Source organism: Cavia porcellus, unplaced genomic scaffold (genome assembly GCF_034190915.1).
Source record: "Cavia porcellus strain 051 isolate PalLab524CR breed Dunkin Hartley unplaced genomic scaffold, mCavPor4.1 scaffold_27, whole genome shotgun sequence".
In the NCBI taxonomy this organism is placed as follows: domain Eukaryota; kingdom Metazoa; phylum Chordata; class Mammalia; order Rodentia; family Caviidae; genus Cavia; species Cavia porcellus.
The window spans coordinates 10,372,520-10,387,092 of record NW_026947510.1 but is presented as its reverse complement, the minus strand read 5'-3'; the positions used below and the strand labels follow the sequence as shown (position 1 = coordinate 10,387,092).

The 14,573-nt window shown below is 41.5% G+C and overlaps 1 protein-coding gene across 2 annotated transcripts in view; it reads left to right on the top strand.

Moving 5' to 3' along the window:
* Cubn (cubilin) overlaps positions 1 to 14,573 on the top strand; it is a 254,814-nt gene that overhangs the window by 60,159 nt on the left and 180,082 nt on the right. For both annotated transcript variants that reach the window (XM_063237874.1, XM_063237875.1), the window contains one exon: positions 14,174 to 14,366. In XM_063237874.1, coding sequence (XP_063093944.1) covers positions 14,174 to 14,366 — 193 coding nt within the window. The remainder of the gene's footprint in view (positions 1 to 14,173; positions 14,367 to 14,573) is intronic.

The window sequence follows — 14,573 nt, the reverse complement described above, 5'->3', positions numbered from 1 at the left end:
TCATCATTCATCCTAGAATGAGCCAATAAAAGGTTTCTAAGAAGTAAGAATTCAAGAAATAATAACTGGAAAGGACAAAGAGGGTTTATGTAGAAGAAACAGGAAGAAAGGACTCTGTTTCTATTTTAAAATGTCAATTTGGTGAGGATAGTATTGTCCAACTCTGCTCTTCTTGAGACCTTAGGGTAGAGGGAACTGTTTTATTATAAATCCAGGTATTATAGTTTCATCCAGAAATTCTGACTAAAACAGGTCTGGACTATATATATATATATATATATATATATATATATATATAGTTTGTTTGTTTGTTTTTGCTAAGAAATTCAAGTGACTAATGAAATTGAATCTTTATAGTTCATCAAAAACTCTAAATTCAAATCTTAGTTCATAAATTGCCATACAATTATAGGATGTAACGGTGGGTGACATTGTAACTGCTTGTGGAGGGAAGTATTATTCACAACACAAAGGAAAGTTATAGGTGAGGAAGCTAGGTCTTGTTTGTGTCTTGTCCTAGCTTCATAATCTCTTAGAATACTTTGGACAATTGATAGCCTCTCTTATTCTTTATGCCTTGAAGTCTAAATTTTCTGCTATATGATGCTCAGATATTTGTCCACTGGAAAAGATTTTTACTACATCTATTATTACTTCTAAAATTACTTTTATATTGTTTAACATTTTCTTACGCTTTTGTACATATAGGTATCTAAGCACTCTCTGCTTATCCTATTAAGTTTGTTGTATTTTCTGGTCTTACAATGGAAAGGCTGAACAAAATGCTTAATTGTGATATTTCTAGTCCCTTAAAATTATCTCCATTCCTAAATTGACATTTTCCCTGTAGAGAAACTAGGGCTTATCAGAGATTGGAAAAGTGCTTGGGTTCAGAACTGAACACCAGGAATCTGATTCCTCATCTGTACTTCTCTAAGAACTGGGAATGTAACACTTGTCTGTTTCACAAAGTCAGAGATGGTTAAAAAAACAGACATTAGATATTACTAATACATTAGAACTATAGAGGACCATGATGTTAGCAAATTTTATTGATATCCAAGCACAGTTTTTCCGTGATTAGTTTCACATTTATTTGAATTGGTCAACTATGAGGAAAAGAAAAGGAAGTGACTGTGACCATCAAACCCTAATTGTAGCCAGATTTTGGTTGGGAACACTTCTTTCCTAAGGGAGAAATTAAACATAATTAAATTATATCTCCTCTTGAGTCTTTCCTTTGAAGAATGTTAAGTCAAACATGACAACAAAGGCCCACGATGCTCCTTTGAATGGCTGTTTATTGTGTATCTAGACAATTCAAGGCTATATGGATTCGTTCAAAAACCATCTCGTAAGGGATTTCAGAAGCCACTGTAGGTTGATCCTTATGGTAACTGGAGAATCATGCAAGTTTTCCTTAAAGGCAGAGCAGGGAAGTGGTAGAGCACTTATCCGACCTCTAGGTCACCATACGTAACACATTCCTCTGTCTATAGGATCAGTTTATCCTATTTCTGCTGCTCAAATCTCGTTTGTCTGATAGTTTCTTTCCTGTGTGGATGGAAGAATTATCCATGTTTCTGACTCCCTTTTGATCATGAGCTTAACAATAAGTAACAAAACTTATTTGAAAATGCTTAGCAAAGGTAGAGAAATAATGTCATTTTTGGAAAAACCTAGTTCTGTGATTTTGTAGTAGTCCACAAAAGATGTTTGCATATTTTCTTTATTTTTGTTTACTTTAAAATAATGTTTTGAGGTTAGTCAGAGAAAAACATTTATGTGAGTTCTGCCAACAGTTGTTGTCGATGTCGCTCCCGGCCGGCAGGAAGGACACACGACAAAGCCTGGCAGTGGACAACCTTTTCTTTTATTTTCCTTCTCCGTACAGCCTGCCCTGGGATCGCTCCCAGCCGAAGCCTCCTTTGGTCCGCTCCCCGCGGCTCCTTCTGGGCTTCTACTTCCGGGCTTCTTCTTCCCCCCCAGGGGTGGCACCAGTATATATACGGATACAGTGTCCAATCATGTTAAAGTAAGCAAGGCAAGCTGATTGGCTAACATCATCAGTTGCCAGGCAGACTATATTGTTGAGCGGGTTGCTTACGCGGTAAGCAGGAAACTAACGTGCTCGATGGGAGGGGTAATCTACCTCAGGCTTTACTCTTTACTACAGGCCTCACGTCCGCCAAGTGAGGCGACCGGGCTCGGGGCTGCGGCTCCCAACATCTCCCCCTTTTTTATTTTTTATGAATGTGCGCATCGTAGCCCTTTCTGGACTGGGTGCAGAGGCTTATGCCCTATGCGTAGGCCCACCGTAGGTCCTTGGCTTAGACCCTGGTCGGCCGTCCCATGGTCTGCCAAGGCCCTGAGGCCCTCGTCCTTTTTCTAGGGCCAGGCACAAACTGGACGGAACCTGGATGCACACAAGCTTGCACTCATTTCCTCTCCGTAAAGAAATCCCCTCGGAGAGAAATTTAGACCTGGGCAGCATCTAACAGTCCAGCGGCTTACGTGCAGGATGGGGTAGGGCCTGGCTTAGGTTGAGTCGCACCGGGGGAGTACGCTCTTACCCGTCATTGACTCTCCTACCCAGCTATGTCATAATTTTTTAGAGGAGGAGTGTGGGAAGCTCACCACCCCTAGACTCGGTCGTAGGCTAGGCGAGCGAGCCATGCATATGCCTGAGGATCTTCTTGTCCATTTCGGGGTACCGCTATTTCTATTCATCTTGTTGGTCGGTCTGTGATGGATCTCCGGTAGGGCAGGTCTGATCTTCAGTCGAGGGCTTTGTCGCCCGTGTCAGTCTCTCCGGTACCCACAGTGGTTCTCGTCCCGATTCCTGTGGGAAAACACAAACCGCGCCTCGGTTCCAGCTGACCACTGGATCCGGGCCCATCCATTGTCCTGTCAGGACATCTTTCCACTTCACCCACCCTTTATGGTTGGGGGAAGGGTTGCAGTGCTCCACGGCTGGGGAGCAATTATCATTATTTAAATTTAAAAAATTGTGTGTGAATAGTGCCATGGATAATCGCGCCTTTGGGGCCAGGCCTTGGCCTACTCCCCCTTTTTGTTTTTGTAAAATTTCTTTGAGGCTTCTATGAGCCCTCTCAATGATTCCTTGACCTTGGGGATTGTATGGGATACCATGTTTTAATTGAACCTCCATCATTTTGCAGAACTCATTGAAGGCTTTGCCTATATAGGCTGGTCCATTATCAGTTTTTAATATTTTTGGTTTGCCCCATGCGGCCCAAGCCGCCAGGCAATGATTGATCACATTAGACACTTTTTCACCTGTTTCTGCTGTTGCGAATATGACGTGAGAACAGGTGTCTGTGGAAACATGAACATATTTAAGAGTCCCAAACTCCTGTATATGTGTGATGTCCATCTGCCAAACATCACCAGGGATCAAACCTCGAGGGTTTACTCCCATCGGTATGGCAGGTTTGTATGTGGCACAGGAGCCACATAGTCGCACGATATCTCGTGCATCTGCTCTGGAAACATGGAAATGGTTTGCTAGTGTCCTGGCATTGACATGAAACTTATCATGGAAGGCACGGGCTCGCTCGATTGGTGTTAGTAAGGTAAAAATCCATAACGGGCGAGTGGCAGTATCAGCAGCTGCATTCCCCTGTGCCATGGGCCCCGGCAGGGATGTATGTGCTCTTATGTGGGTGGTGAAGACCTTATGGTGTCTGTTCTGAAGCAATGTCTGGATAGACAGGAACAGCCCAGCCACTGTGGAAGTGGATCTAATTAAACCGGCAGTCTCAAGCACTTGCATAGCATTGACCACATACCTAGAATCGGAGACAATATTAATGGCTTCTGAGAACCGTTCAAGAATCATTTTAACGATCTGCAGTTCCACCACCTGAGGCTGATCAGGTTCAAATTGTATGGTAACCGGGGGCTTGCCTAGGATCACATAGGCGCCTATCCCCGTCTTGGAGCCATCTGTGTATATTGTAGTTGCTGGGACTAATGGCTCAGAGGCAGTAACCTTTGGAAAAATTATAGGGTGCTGAGTGACAAATGACAAGATAGGGTCTTTAGGGTATTGATTGTTTATATCCCCATGGAAAACACATCTCAGAATGGCCCATGTATCTATGCAGGCAGCCAGGGTCTTGATCTGGCTGGCGGTATAGGGTACTCGGATGGCTTGTGGTCCTGAGCCAAAATGTTGGACAGCTCTATCATGCGCCTCAAGGGCCAATGAAGCGACTGCCTCCGGGTAATGCTCTATGACTTTTGCAGGTGAGACCTTAGGGTGTATCCACAGTAATGGTCCTTTCTGCCAAATCACCGCTGTGGGCTGTAGACTAGTCTGTAGCAAACAGACATCAAAGGGTCGCCCTGGTTCAATTCTGTGTAAGGTAGCCCCACCTAAGGCTTTTTCCACTCTCTGTAAGGCAGCTCTTGCCTCAGGAGTGAGCCTCCTGTGGGAGGCTATATCTGGGTCTCCCTTCAGAAGGTCGAACAGGGGTTTGAGATCTGAATTTGGTATATGTAAATATGGCCTAATCCAATTAATGTCTCCCAATAGCTTTTGCATGTCATTTAGGGTCCTAACGCCATCCGTCCTAATGGTGACCTTCTGCGGAGAGACTAGCATAGGGGAGATTCTCGCGCCTAAGTAGGTCACCATTTCTCCTCCCTGAATCTTGTCGGGGGCAACATGCAGATTAGCTTGTCTCAGGGCCTCGACCAACTGGCCGAGCATATTATTTAGCATGTCTGGGTCCCTGCCGCTGAGCAAAAGGTCGTCCATGTAATGCACACATCTTATCTTGGGAAAGGATTTCCGTAGGGGGGCCAGTAGGGAATCAAGGTAAATCTGACACATAGTGGGACTGTTGGCCATACCTTGGGGCAGCGTTATCCACTCGTATCTGAGATCAGGGCTTTCTTGGTTAATGGTGGGTAAAGTAAAGGCGAACCTATGAGTGTCCTCTGGATGCAGGGGGATTGAGAAGAAACAGTCTCTAAGATCTATAACATAAACTGGCCAGGACTGAGGGATGGCTGAGAGAGCTGGCAGCCCCCTCTGGACCGCCCCCAGGGACTGCATCTGCGCGTTGACCGCCCTTAGATCATGGAGCAGCCTCCATTTGCCAGACTTTTTCTTAATTATAAAAATGGGGGTGTTCCATGGGGAGGTTGACGGCTTAATGTGTCCTAATCTAAGTTGTGTACTGACTATTTCTGACAAGGCTAATAGCTTCTCCTTAGGCAGGGGCCACTGAGGTACCCAAACCGGATCATTTGACCTCCAGGTGATTTTGATCGAAGTGGGTAGGAGAGCTTCTTCAGCGGCCCCTAAGAAAAACCCAGCCCTTGCCTACCTTTTTTGTTCTCTACTGGTATTGGGGATGTCCGACCCTGTAGGGCATTGCCCAAGCCTTTGCCGGGGGTATATCCCTGGTTCCTGAGTATATTCTTAGCCTGGGGGGAGCAGTTTGACGTAAGTGTGACATCCATCTGAGTGAGGATGTCCCTTCCCCATAGAGACACTGGCAACTGCAACACAAATGGTTGGAAATGGCCCCGATGACCCTCCTCATCGCACCAGAACAGGGTTGAAGCACTAACCTGAGGAGCTGACACCATCCCCAGGCCCTGCAGCGTGTTATCTGCAGTGTTGGTGGGCCAGTTGGAGGGCCAATCCTTTCTAGAGATAATGGAACGGTCAGCTCCTGTGTCTAGGAGCCCTGTTATATTCTTGCCATTGACCTTAAGTGAGAGCATGGGCCTTTTATCAAGTATTATATGGAGTCCCTCGAAGACTTCCCCTGAGGAACCGAAACCTTGACTTTCTCTAATTTTCTGCTTTGAGGGGAATCTCTTGTGGAGACTGGGGAGCAGCAAGAGCTGCGCTATCTTGTCTCCTTTATTGATTACCATAGTACCCACAAGAGATTGAACCATAATTTTAATGTGTCCTGTGTAGTCTGAGTCTATGACCCCCGGGACTACTATGAGACCCCGAAGGACCGTGGAGGATCTCCCGATCACCAGACCCACGGAATTTTCGGGTAACGGTCCCTTAAATGTGGTTTCAACCACTTGAACACCCATATCAGGCACTAATATAAGTCTGGAGGCGACACTGAGGTCCACACCTGCTGACCCAGGGGTGGCCCTTGTTGAAGGCTGCCATCCTGAGCTGTCCTGTCTCTGGGGCGGGGGCCCGCCTGTGAAGGGGGCCCCCTCTGGCCGTTTTTTGGCCCTCTAGCATCTCGTCCACAAATACGGTTGCCCTGAGCATCAAAGACCGACCTACACTCCTCAGCTTTGTGTGATCCCCTCTTGCATCGCCCACAAACATATGGTTCTTCATTCCTAGGGCGAGGCCTAGCATCTGTATTGTTTGGGCAATGACGTTTAATGTGTCCTGGCTCCCCGCAGGCGAAACACCCTTTAGCCTTACATTCCCCTTCTAACCCGCGAGGTCCCCTCTGCTGTACAGCCGCGGCCAGGAGAGCAGCCACTCCCGAGTTGGAGAGCGGCCCCCCTATCTCTCTACATATCCTAATCCAGGCGTTGAGGTCCTTGTTCTTATGAGGAGCTATCGCTGCCTTGCACTCCTTTGTACATTGCTCAAAAATCAGCTGCCTTACCAGCGGTCGAGCCACTCCCGGATCAGAAAATATCTTATCGGCAGCATCTTGCATTCGGGCCACAAAGTCAACAAATGGCTCTGTGGTACCCTGAATTATTTTTGAAAGACACAAGGAGGCTGTTCCGGCACCACTTACCTGCTTCCAGGCGCGGAGCCCTATGGCGTTGATTTGTTCATAGACAGCGCCGGGGAACTGAGTCTGATCATCAGCGTGCCGACCTTCTCCCATAAGCATTTCCTTGTTCCACCCCCGGTTTCCCCGACTGGCGTTTCTCTCAGCCTGCTCTGCAGAGAACTCTGCGTACCAGGCTCGCCAATCCAGGTAACTACCCGAGGGCAGACATGCCTTTGCCAGCTGAATCCAGTCCGCGGGGGTGAGGGGCCCAGAAGACAGGTTCTCCAGCATGGCAATGGTGTAAGGCGCAGTCGGCCCAAAGGTTGTAACTGCATTTTTAAGTTCTCTAATCTGCTTTATCTCAAAAGGCTCCCATGCATTACGTCCCTGGCCCATAGCTACTTGTACAGGAAATATCCCGTAGGGGCCACTATCTATCCCAGGTGGTGGATGTACCTCATGAGACAAACGTCCCCCCTGCCAAAGCCGCCTGTAAAAATACCGACCCGCCGGCGGCGGAGCATAAGACGGCGGCCGTGATTGGGCGGAAAATGGGGGCCCGTGCATCACTTCCTGTTCTGGCGAAGAGGAAGGGAGCTCCCGGGCGGCCGCCTCGTGGCGAGGGATCGCTTCCGGGAACAGCCCCCAAGGTGGGGCGGAAGGCTTCGCCTCCCTCTCGCGCCGGGGAGCGCTCAGGAGCTCTCTACTCCTCCGCAGACCAAGTTGAGCGGAGCGCAATTCACGGCGCAACGCTGGGAAAGAACCCTGCGACTCCTTATCGAGCGACTTAGGCTCCTGACAGCTGGTCTCTTTGGCCTCCTTGCCATTCAACTTTCCCTCGTCCTCGGAGTCAGACGACTCCGAGGCTAGAGCCCCGTCCTTCTCCTTAGCATCTTTGTTCCCCTTGACGGGCCCCTCTCGGGAGCTCCCCGACTGGGCCTGCTCAAATACCCTGCGTACTTTTGTAAGCTCTTGAGAGCTTTCTCCACAACCACCCTCGCTCTTAGTGTTGCTACCTAGCATGTTTCCCATCTTTTAATATGTTACTCACCGCGTGAGGCCCAAGGAATCCGCCACTTACGCGTGAGCCTGAGGGGAGTCTAAAAGCCCTGTAGGTGCGCGCCACCCAGAGCCCAGGCTTATCCCCAACTCACCTGTCTCGCAGCTCTGTACTGGAGCGTTGTCCGCTGTCACGTCTCGGGGGTGATCAGTCCCCGTGCGGGCCACCAAATGTCGATGTCGCTCCCGGCCGGCAGGAAGGACACACGACAAAGCCTGGCAGTGGACAACCTTTTCTTTTATTTTCCTTCTCCGTACAGCCTGCCCTGGGATCGCTCCCAGCCGAAGCCTCCTTTGGTCCGCTCCCCGCGGCTCCTTCTGGGCTTCTACTTCCGAGCTTCTTCTTCCCCCCCAGGGGTGGCACCAGTATATATACGGATACAGTGTCCAATCATGTTAAAGTAAGCAAGGCAAGCTGATTGGCTAACATCATCAGTTGCCAGGCAGACTATATTGTTGAGCGGGTTGCTTACGCGGTAAGCAGGAAACTAACGTGCTCGATGGGAGGGGTAATCTACCTCAGGCTTTACTCTTTACTACAGGCCTCACGTCCGCCAAGTGAGGCGACCGGGCTCGGGGCTGCGGCTCCCAACAAGTTGTCTTTGATCTTCAGAGATGCGCTTTTTCCATTCTAATGCAATTGAATATAGAGGATGGAAGAAATGTACTTTTCTCCTTCATCTCTCTGTGAATGTTCTTAGACCATAATAACAAGCTCATTACTGTTTGTATGCATTTCCTTTGACAACATAAGACAAAAGCAAAGCATAGACACATTTTTTATGTTTGTAGTTTTTATTGATGTGATAAACACCATGACAACACATGAATATTCTTTTATGAAAACACATTCAAATTAATTACTTGTGCTTTGTTGAAAAACATAAAAGGAAACTAAAATTTAGCGCTATTTTCAGTATTGGTATTGTTTTAGAAAGAGCTATTTGTATCATCAAGGGAAGAAAAGTGAACATTGTACAAATGTCAATGTAGGTAAGAGAACTTTGTAACCTTTCAAGAATACTTCAGAGAAGCAAATTCACAAAACTATTGCTTTTCTCTGTAAAAATTGTATCGATAATTCTACACTGAAATTTTACTTTATTTTAAAAATGTTGGGGCTGGGGATTTAGCTCAGCGGCATAAGCGCCTGCCTTGCAAGCAGGCAGTCGTGAGTTCAATCCCTGGTACCGGTAAAAACGAAAAAGACAAAAAAAAAAAAAAAAATGTTTACAATAGGTCTCCAAATATATTTTATATCTCAAATTTTATTTATTATTTGATATGTGAATTATGTTTTACATTTCCTTTAGAGAAGTTAATCTTTGCACAGAAATTTTAAACTTTTAATATATCGTAGATCTTTATTATATTAATCTTTGCACAGAAATTTTAAACTTTTAATATATCATAGATCTTTATTATATAGTTTTATAAAACCAAACTTACCCATAATTAAAAGAAAATGCAAACATCCATTCAATTGCCTCTTTTTCAAGAATGTTTCTGTTACCCAGGAAAGTATCCTAGTGTCCCTTTGGTCAGTGCCCTATCTATCACATCCTCCATTTCAGACACTACAGATCTGCTTTCTCTTATTGTAGATGATTTTAATGGTTCAAAGGCAATGGATATTTCATATATACCCTTTTGTGTGTTGTTTCTTTCATTTAGCATAATGCACTTGAAACCTATTCTTCTTAATGTACATGTCAGTAGTTCTTGTTATTGACAAATAGCCTTCCATTGCACAAGTGTATCATGCATAATTTGATTACCAATATCTCATGTTAGATGGTTGAGTATTTTTCAGCTTCTAGCTATTATGAAAAAACTATTGTCAACATTGATCTGTATGTTTTTGTTAACTTACAAGTTCTTTCAAATGGATGACTAGGAGTAGAAATTTTCCCTCAGTGTAGTCAGACCATTTTACACACTCATCTACATGAATGAGAATCTTTCTTTTCTCAACTTTTCCAATTCTTAGTATTGTCAGTCTTTTCATTTTTAGTATCTAGTGGTTGTGTAGTAGTACTTCATTCTAGATTCAGTTTGCATTTCCTCATGGCTAATAGTGATGGGTATCTTTTCATGTACTTTTTGATAATTCATATATTTTCTTTTGTCAGATGTTCATTAGCAGAAATTATTTTGCTCATTTTTGAATGTGCAATTTGTTTTCTCATTATTGTCATCATACATATTTTGATGCAGGCATGTCCTTTATCAGATAAATTTATTGAAAATATCTTTTCACTTTATGTGCCTAACCTTTTCTTTTCTGCTCTTTCTATTTTGAAAAACAGAAATCCAATTTTTTTTTCTTTTTATGGTTAGTGAATATTGTTTCATGTCTATGAAATTCTTGTTTATCAAAGTTAGGAAGACATTCCCCTGTGCATCCTTCTAGAAGTTTTTCAGTGTGAGGTTTTACACTTGACTCATTTTGAGTTCATTTTTCCAATTAAGTGTGACTTATATAATGAAGTCTGTTGTTTAGCAAGTGGTTTCACTGTTCAAATGCCATTTGCTGAAAAACTGTCCCTTTTTTCTCTTCCTTTGAATGGCCTTTCATTACTGAAAAGTAGTTGCCCATGTATAAGTATGGGTCTGCTTCTGAACTCTATTTTTGGCTCACTGATGGTCTGTATATATTTATCTCTTTAACAAAAGATACTGTATTACCTAATATTATACACTTTTATAGTGTATCTTAAAATCTCAGACACCAAAACCTATGGATTGTTACTTTTTTCAATATCATTTTGGCCATTCCAGATATTTTGTATTTTTATGTAGATTTTAGAGTCAGCTTCTTAATTTGCATCAAAAACTGGGAATTTGATTGAGATTGTATTGAATTTAGAGATCAATTTGGGAAGAAATGACATCTCAAACTGAGTCTTGTAGCCTATGAACATATTTCACCTCTCTGTTTAGATAGGTCTTCTCTAATTTTTTTCAGGAGTGTTTTAAAGCTTTTTAATATACAGTTTTGCATTTCTACTAAACTAAGTTTTAAGTGTTTTATGGCATTATAAATAGTATTTTAAAATTTATATTCCAGTGTGGCTAATATATACAACATACATTGATTGTCAGATATTTACTTCATATTCTGTGACCTTAGCAAATTATTATATAATACAAATCCACTGCCCATCTCTAGACAAGGAGCCTAGGCCTAGGGCAGACTCACAGATAAACATAGAAAGTCAACTAGTTCATTTTAAAGCCTGCTCAGAGCTGCTTCATAGAGTTTTCCCACAGTAAAAGAATTATAATCACATAAAAATTATAGAAAATTTTGCCTGGATGAGAGAATTTGCATAGAAATGATATTTGAACTGGGCTTTAAATAATAAGGAAGAGTTTACATATTCAGGAATGTGTTGGAGGAGAAAGAGAGGTTGTTGGGTAAAATATTTCAGGCAAAGTAAACAGTATGGAGATCATTTGAACACATCAGATGGCATAGTTTACCTTTGTGCCAAGACAGAAAAGAAGCTGAGTGTGCAAAAATCAAAGTTTGAGTAAAGTGAGCAAATCCCCTCCGCTGCACCAAAGTAATCACGTGCATATGGGAAAAGTACAAGGAAATTACTTATCATTGCTGCTCAAAAATGTCATAAAGTCAGGATCCCCTTCCTGGGAACCAGACTGTATGTAACAGTCTCCTTCAGACTAATTGCAAATTGTTTTAGAGATACACAATATAGTTGTATTTTATCTCTGGGAGTGGAATAGGTATGTTACCTCTCTAAGCACAAGTGATATATATACAGACACTTTGCTCTAAATGTTTGATTTTCTAGCAACAGCTCCAAACTGTGTGTGTGTCAGGGGATGTGTCAGTTCTGTCAACTCAAGGCCCATTCAGCTGTCAATTCATTTATGGATCAAGCCATTGATGTCATTAGCACCCTTATGACCCAGTCGCCTCTACAGGCCCCGTCTCTCTATATTGCTACACTGGGGATCAAGTTCTCAATATGTGAATCTCTAGGGGGATGCTTTCTATTTAAACTAAAACTCTACATCCTAGCTTTCCTCTAATGTCTATTTGATACATGAATTTTTATCTTATGGATACTCAATATTTGTCTTAAATTTTGTGTATGATCTTTATATCTCTCCCTCCTCTCTCTCATCCCTGTTCTTTTCCTCTTTCCTTCCCTGCCCTTTGAGACTATAGAAAAGTATACTTTTACATACTTTTGACGTGAAATAATTACTTTCATAGTTACATAGTACTTAGGATCCCTTTAATAAATTGAAGACTTGTTAGATTAAAATATAGTAAAATCAGCATTTGATGAATGTTTACTACTCTGTGGGCTATCCATCATTAGCAGAACCTATAATACTGAATTTTTTTCTTTATGCTTTCTATATCAGTGATTACTCTTTTTTGTTGTTGTTCTGAGTATGATTATATAGCAAAACGTACTAATACCTAAGCATTCTAATTTTGTTTCACTTGCAATAAAATATAATAGCTATTTTTTCATAAAACCTTTTAGTCAGATAACTGTTTCTGATTCTGGCCCTTACTTGATGCACTGAAAGATACACTGAGAATGCATCTAGGCTTGTGATGTGGCTCGCAAGAGCACTTGTCTAGCATGCAATTGGATTCAAATTCCAGCATGGAAAAAAGCAAAACAACAACAAAGAATGCATTCAAACCAAATTTTCCTTATAAACTGCTTTAGATTTGAAGGGAATAAGAGATTCAGTAGATTGGTTATTAAATATAGAGTCTGAAGTGCTAAAGAAAGTTAAAATGTATTGAACTAGAATGATGATTTTATTTAGAAAACAGCATTATCCAGATCCTCTGCCAAATATTTCATGTGAATAATTTAACTTATTATTTATGTTATGCTTTTCTTGCACATAATCTATTTTGAAAAATAACAGTGATTACTACCATTTAGGGGCTATGTATCAGGAGCCAAGCATTTTGGTTACATTCTCTCTAATTCTTACACCTGTGTTCAAAGGAAACAACCATCTTCATTTAATAGATGAGGAAAACAGACTCAGGAAATGGAGTCACTTGGCCAAGTTTCTTTATAGTTTGTCAACGTGTGAGAAGGATTTGGATCATGGGTCACTCTGTTCCCCCTCTTACTCTTCACTTTATGGCTGAAGTACCTGCTTTCACATGTCATAAATATATATTTTGGTGGAAACTATTTTAAAGGAAGTTTATAAAAAGAACAAAACTGAATTATTTCTTTTTTGTTGTTACTTTGTAAAATAATTTAATAAGTTGAAGTATTCATGAAATATACATGTACTCTGTTACATATTTTGTATGCAGTTCCAGGTGGCTTCTTTTCACTCTGTGCAGCCATCGGTGGACCTGTATGGTTGTGGTGACGGTGTACCTATGGCACAAGTGCCACTGGGGGCCGTGGGTATTACTGAAAGCTCTGAAAGTCCAGCCTCACTAGGGAGCAATATGTGATTAGCTAACAGATAGTATCTTTGTCCTGATCCTTATTTTAAATGGAAAACATGTCACATTTCACTCAAGTGTGATGTTCACTACTTTTTATTTGATTAAAACATCCTGTTTCTAGGTAGCCAGGAAGTTTTTCATGTCATTAATGGAAGTTGAAGTTTATTCCATTGCATTCATTGAGCCATTTGTATTACTTGTTCTTTATTTTGTTAATGTATTTAATTAGGATGGCTTTTTCTAATGTGAAACACCTCAGGAAAAGTGAATTGTATATGATATATTTATATATATATATATCCAGACTCGGTTTGATTAAAATTTGCTTATAGGCTTCTGAATCAATATGCATAAACAGCTACTTATTTTACTTGCTTGTAATACTTTTGTGTGGTTTTAGAATTGGATTTTAGCTCTCTGTGTCAGATAAGTTAGTCTTTTTAGGTTCTGAGGATAACACTCTGGGAAAACAGTGGCTTTATTCCGGAGCACTGATGATATCATTTTATTGTATCCTGGATTTCACTAGGGAGTTGGATTATTACTAAGTCATCTCTAATATTTCTGTAACTGCATCTAATTTTTTAATGTTTATGATAATTTGCATGGATTACAAAAAAATTATTGTACTTCCAAGACAAAAAAAATTATTCTATCTCAAAATACAGATAACAGCTTGTACTGTATAGCTATGGTTTACTGCTAGTCATTTTTATCTTTAAGGATTCAAAAACTTTGTTGCAAAACAAAGTCATTCTTTGAATATTCTAGGATAAATTTCAAAATCAAGTTCATTGGCATAAATTAATGAAGTATGTATTGCTGAATGCATTATAAACGTAGCATAATGTTTTCTATTTTCTCTTGTGTCATCTGTTTCTTTCAACAGCATGCTTGCAAGACTATACAGTTAATTCTGGGACCCTTACTTCTCCAAACTTCCCCAGTAACTACCCTGATAACTATGAATGCATTTATAGGATTACAGTGGAAATTAACCAACAGATTGCATTACATTTCACCAATTTCTCCTTGGAAGATGGTATTAATGCAAACTGCATAACAGATTTTTTGGAAATCAGGTAAGCATCTTTATTTCATTATAATATTTTTCATTATTTGCATAAATAATCTTTTCTGGAAAGATTAAAGAAAAATATGGAAATTTTGAATCTTTTTGCTGTGTACTTTCCTATTAAAGATAAAATTTGTTACTTGAAGTATGGTATACAGAAAATCACACAAAATTCAAAAGTCATTTTAAAGTAATTATTTTATTGGAAATATTT